The following is a 6,425-nucleotide window of genomic DNA, read 5'->3' on the forward strand; positions in this document are numbered from 1 at the left end:
TTTCACTGGGGGCGTGTAGCAATTCTCGCCGTAAAGCAAGACCGACTCTGGCGATGCACGAGTATTTCCCCCACAGACCACCAGGGCAGCCGAGAAAACCTTTGTTCAACCTGAAAATACTCATTTAATCATCCAAAATGTTATGAAACACATTAATTAACTAAAAAATGTTGCATAGTATGCCTTTAATAGCAGCTGGTGTCTTGTTCAACCAAAGTCGGGAAGCATATAAAGTCTGAACTTTAGAGAAAACATCAAAAAATTGTGTTCTGTGTTGGTTTGGGGCCAAGCATGTACAACTGATCTTAGAGTTTGGCAGCTGTTTGTGGTCTGCCTAGGTCAACAAGTAACAAAGTAAATCCTTTCTCTTTTAATTAGCACCAGAAATTTTGCACTCTGACCAACTGTAGAGGTTTTAACTGTTGAAAGTTTGAAAATATTTAATGATCTCCAGTTTTGACCCATAGATTTACTGTCAGAAGTATGTGCTCCCTTCATTTGTCACCAGCTGGCACATCTATCCATATATGCCTCCTCAATCAGTGTTAGGTTTCCAGTGGTCAGTGGACAAAAGGGCAAAAAAGAGACAGAATGTACGAGTATAGTGTCTAGTGCATGTTTTAGGACAGTCAAAAAAGAATCCAGTGAAGCCCATCCAAGCATAAGGAGATTCAAAATGAAGCCATGACCACCTTGCTGCAAGGCAATAGGGCTCACAACTTCAGAGTTAAACAGTACGTCTGCCATGTTGCTCCAAACAAAGAAATTTCCTTCAATTTTGTGAGGAATTACAAGTAGGCCCATGCAACATCCACTCTTGGCAACGTTTGAGCCCAAAAGATTTGTTTTGTGGTTTAAACAGGAAAGTCTTTTTATGTTTTACTGCTTGTTTATACCACGAAACTGGTTCTCTCTGACAATGGTCAAATACAAAAACAAGTTTTAGAGTAGAGGCACAAAGAACCAGCCTGGTCTCTTGTTGGTATGCACACTGTAAAAAATAATCTATGGAGAAGCAGTATGCATGCAAGTAGTAGAAAACAAGCATAGGGTGTTTGTATGAATATACATGGGGCTCAGTTTTAAAGAACACATCAATAATTCAGTTTTAGATGGATATGTTCACGTGTAAGAGTCTTATTGGCATGTAATGCTGCATGTGGAGCCCGCACATGTCTGATCGACCACATGTCGGAAGCAGTGGATACAAATGCTCAGTCTCATATAAATTGTTTTTCCATAAATGCTACATATTATTTATGAATCGTGTTTTGATTGTTTTCTATGTATTTATACTTAAATAAAATGTTTCAATCATGAGGAAAGAGGAGCCAAAATTACATTTTCTGTTTATTTACACAAACATGGTGGTCTAAAATTCATTCTGATCATGCTGCGCAGTATGACTACTCCCTGATGCTACCCCCATGCCTCCTGCACGCCATAAAAGGAACTTCTGACTCTTCATAAAAATCTGGAAACGATTTGTAGATCAATTAAAATTGATCTTCGGTAACTTCTGAGTTTCACTTACTGTGTGGACTCATTGTTGGATGCTCAGGCACACGCCTGTAGGGCCAGTGGTGCAATTTCCACTTATGCCCTCTAGTGGACACTCTAGAAACACACAAAGCAATCACATGCAGACTTCATTAGGCTGAAATTAGCTGGTGATTTGACTGCTTTCCTGCTTCGTCTGTTTATAGGTGTAAGCTATGGCATCTTCTTCAGAACATTTTATAATGAGTTTATAATAAGGTTTTGTTTAACACCACAGGGATATTTTCTACCACTGCTAATTTACAGTAAATAGGTTTTCTATATACAGTTGAAAGTCTATTTAATAGGTTCATTAAACACAACTCTATATGTATTGCATACTGAAAATAATAGCTTTTCTATAAGCAATAGTTGAAGATCAAAGGTATGCAATGACATCATTGAAGGGAACAAACTGCGCTGGTATGATGTTCAGGTATGAACTGATGAAAGGACCTATTAGTTGGGATATCAAAGCCAGTCCATTCCTTGGTTTTCAAGTATTGTTTTCTTCTTTTATTTATTCAAAATTGTGAGTTGAAGTTGAACTGAAAATGCAGAAAGGTTAATTCCTTTTGCTGCCAGCTGATTGGGGACATTTTTGTGATGAGATGTTTGTTTTGTTTGCATTTTTAGTAAAAATGTTCCCCATTCTGTTCTGTTTTCCAGTGCAAACCATCTCGCGGCCGCAAGCGGGGCATCTGCTGGTGCGTGGACAAGTACGGTGTCCAGCTGCCGGGGACGGACTACAGCGGGGGGGACATTCAGTGCAAAGACCTGGAGAGCAGCATCAACGAGTGAATCAGAGGGGGGGGAGCAGGAGGACCTTCCTCATCCCCCGTCCACTCCCCTCCCCTATCCCCTCCCCTCATAACTATCACATGACCCAGGGCCCACCATCTTCTCTGAATCCCACCTGTATGCTCCGCCCTCTGCTCACATCTAGACCTTTTTACTGAACTGAAAAAGAAGAGGGAAAAATCTCAGATAAACGAAGCAGGCTAAAAAGAAAAAAAGACTAATATAGTTGTTTTCTCTTATCAACCAAGCACTGTTCTCTGAAAGAGGAGACCACTTTGGGACCCTTGTTTCAGCCTGGCTGCATGAAAAGCTGCAGAATGGTCCTTGATGCGTTTAGAAAATCTGCCACACGAAGAAGGAGGAGGAAGAGGAATCAGTTGCATGTTTTGGAACTGATATTTGGCCCGAGAAATTTGGGATTTTTGGTCTAATGGGGTTGTGGTTTTATCAGAGCACTTAAAAAGGGATCCTGTTTAGAAATGTAAACCTTTGTGTGTGAATATGTGATGCGTTGGTGTATTACAGAGTGAGCCTTTTTCAGAAAAATACCAACAACAAAAGAATGTTACAATCGTCTCTTTTGTTCAATTTCCCTAAACGAGTAATGCCGGCGTCTGACGTGTTCTCGGACCCGGCCTTCCTCTCTAACATTACGAATGTGTTTGGGGACTCGGAGCATTCAGACAGAGAGAGTAGACGGTCACAGATGAACATATGTGTGTGGCTCTTCGACCATTTAGCTAGCCTGACATGCCAACTGTGCCTATTTGAGCAGACACTGCCAGGCAGGGCGCCACGCAGCTCTGCTGGTGAAAACAAAGACTCTCGGCTTCAGCGACAGGAAGCAAGTTTGATTTTTTTTCCGTGTCGGGATTTCTTTAGGGATCAAACTTGCCTTTCAGGCTGGTTTCCTCTCTGACTATTTTTTTTTTTTTTTGTGGTTTTATTTGTGCTGATTTCTTTGCCTTCAGTGAAGTAAAAGACTGCCCTACATTTTGAGCCATGTTTCCCCCTCAGTACAATGTATTCATGGTGTATTACATTACTTTTAAATATACTTCCTGAGTGTTGTTTTTTCCTGTAGAAAAAAAAAACATGTAAATGAGCTTGGAGTAAAAAAAACAAAGACTTTTGCCTGTAAAGAATTAGAAAGTATCCTGTTAGAGCAGCTGACGGGGCAGTTAGAGAAAGCTGCCTGCTCTCTAAGTTTTCTGCCTTTAACTCAGTGAAGCACCATGAAAGCATGACAGGAGCGGGTCTTTGGGCCGGTTTTTCCTTTCTGTGTGCCTTCCTACATATTTAGACTTACATGCTGACGTAAAAGCAACACGGGGGGGTGGGGATTCAGACGAGGTTTGGAGCTCTAACCGAGAGAAGCCAGTGAATGTGGTCGGTCTTTGAAATTGAGTCCAGCTCCGTTTGCGATGTTGTATAGTACCTCGGGTTAAATTCTGGACAGGGAAGGAGCGAAACCTCCTTCTCTTCCTTGGACAACTTGATAAGCTAAGATTCTCACTTTTTCTTTTTATGTGAATGCCAATGTTTGACGGGGAGATACACAGGATGCAGAAGTTGTTCAGTCTGCAAACATGAGAGGGAATGTGTGCATCCAGGGGTGCTGTGCATTAGTCCTTAGCAATTCCTCTTCTATTTGACTTTTGCTTCTAAGCACTCAGAATCCCTTGAAATCCTTAAAGATGGTTTAAATGAACAGTCTTTTAATGTGCTTTTTCTTTCTTTTTTTTTGCAATTGGCTGCATTTTCATTAATTTTCCTTTCAGTAGATTTTTTTTTCTATTTCAACCATGTTTCATTCAAGGGATGAGCGAGTCTCATGATCAAAGCATTGAAATAAATTTCCATGCATATTTGTTTACTATTTTCTATAGATATTAAATGATAATTTATTTCAAGTGACTTTGGTTCTATATCCCATGTTGGGTTAATTTTCTCATATGAAATATGACCAAATATTGCCCCTGATCCAACTAGAATAACTATAGACTACCGGCCTTTGTCTATAGAAAATAACATATAATGAATCTAATTTACTGTCTGGCTTCGGTTGAACATTTGTTTTTGTTTTCACATACAAGCCCCGTACGACTGTAAATGACACTTGCCTCTGTATTGATATAGATTTTATACAAGGAAACCTAGAATTGTGCAGCTCAAACCAGTTTCCCATTTAAAACCCAGCTACCCCCTATATTAAGGGTTTCAAATGTTTTTTTTTTCACACGTAAATTGTATTTATTCAGAACAACTCAGTACCTATCCAGCCAGAGAAAGAATCTACATGGGGACCAACATGCACATGTTGGATGGGCAGTAGACGATCCCCTGAAGTTCTCATCACTGGTCATGTACTGGGCTTAAAAAGAGTGAGAAAGGAGCCAAGATCCAAGTAGAACGTTTGAATGACCCCCAAAAAGCCAGAAGACTTGTTGATTAGAATCAATTTAAAGGATTGGAGAAACACCTGACTGCATGCAAAAAAATGTTGTTTTTTTTTTAAATTAGGTTTTGTTTAAAACTTTTGCACAGCACCATATCTTGTTTCTGGTTGTAAAAACCACATCAAGGCTCCAAATCCCAACTTCACGTATAGGGCAAAACAGCTTGCACTTATTTCATGTACTCACTACAGAACCTAATGCACAACAGCATCTTGAAATGTGGTTTCATGGTGTCAGGCGAACCACAAACTAAACCACGGTGAGCTTACCTTTCCGAAACAATGTTTGGAAGTTTTGATTTAGTGACAGGGGCTGATGAAGCTCCTGCCTGGGAATCTGGAGAGTAGCTGCATTTCTTTAGAAAAAGAAAAAAAAAAAGAGGGAGATGTTGCACAGAAATGACAGCTGATCCAGAGAGGGCAGCAGGAGGAAAAGGACCAGGAGCAGGCTGTGGTCACTGTTAGGGCTTAGCCACTTTCCCGATGAGGGAGTCACCAATTTCACCACTTTAGATACAGTTAGTGAAACAGAAACAGGGAGTTTGGGAAATCTGGGGCATTTAACGCAACAATCAAGAGAATTGAGGTGGTTGTTAGTTCCTCTTAGTGAATTAAAACAAATGAAGATCTGATCTCTGAAGATCTTTTGAATGTTTTAACCCCAGATTTCCTAATCTCCAACATGGTTTAAACTCATACTTCATTATTCAGTAGGACAGTTAACAGAACAGCTTCTTTTGTTCAGAGTACATAACAGTTTTTGGTTGTAAAGAGACAATTGGTTTTCATAATTTGGTGTTCTCCGGCATTTGAGACGGAACCATCGGTGGCAGTGGGAAACATTGGTCAGTATTTGGAGCTACATACGACAAATACAGAAACAAAAACAACAAAAATATTAAAAAAAAATCTCAAATTATTAAAGTGAATATCACTGTGTAATATTTATTCAACTTGTAATTTATGTACTCTTTTAACCTTTGTCTTTTTTTGTAATGACAAAGCATTTATTTAAATAAAGTTATGTATTCATTTAAGTGCTCTGGTGACTGGTGTTTTTGTCCGTGTGTGAGAGCTGTTAAAATTGGCTTCAGATGTGCCGTTTGAATAGGAATCATCCTGATGATAAGCAGCGCTTAATCTCTGAGGCACGAGCTGATAAACCTCTTAGAGGAGTAAGTCTGAGGCACCACAGGATCCCATGCAGCATACAGGATGTGGCCTTTTAAAGCCTGACCAAAGAAGGGATCACCCAATTCCTTACATGCAGAGTCAGGAGGCTTCAAAGGAACCAAGAACTTATTTGATATCAGAAGGTTTGGAGAAGAGAATTGCATCATAAAGAAAACCTTTATCATAAATAAAAGGTAGGAAAAATTCCTTACAGATGAAATAATTTAACACCAACAAATTTACAAACAACTATTTATAATTAGTCTAGCAAATCAGACTTTTCTATTTCATTTATATTCTTTATTAAACTTCATTAAATTCATTTATTTAATTCCCCTTTAAGGTAGAAACTTGAACTGAATTGAATTGACTGATTCTCTAAGATATATACAGCAAATGAAACCTTTCTGGTCTTCGCATCTGAGGAACTGTACTAATCAAGTTGTCCTCAAAG

At 39.3% G+C, this 6,425-nt stretch overlaps 1 protein-coding gene across 1 annotated transcript in view; it reads left to right on the forward strand.

Annotated features, from left to right (window-relative positions):
* LOC107086215 (insulin-like growth factor-binding protein 5) overlaps nucleotides 1-5,685 on the forward strand; it is an 18,603-nt gene extending 12,918 nt beyond the window's left edge. Inside the window, exon 4 of the mRNA XM_015377016.1 lies at nucleotides 2,209-5,685. Coding sequence (XP_015232502.1) covers nucleotides 2,209-2,340 — 132 coding nt within the window. The 3' untranslated portion in view covers nucleotides 2,341-5,685. The remainder of the gene's footprint in view (nucleotides 1-2,208) is intronic.
* The last annotated feature ends 740 nt before the right edge of the window (nucleotides 5,686-6,425 follow it).

Source organism: Cyprinodon variegatus, unplaced genomic scaffold (genome assembly GCF_000732505.1).
Source record: "Cyprinodon variegatus isolate N-32 unplaced genomic scaffold, C_variegatus-1.0 Scaffold145, whole genome shotgun sequence".
NCBI lineage: Eukaryota > Metazoa > Chordata > Actinopteri > Cyprinodontiformes > Cyprinodontidae > Cyprinodon > Cyprinodon variegatus.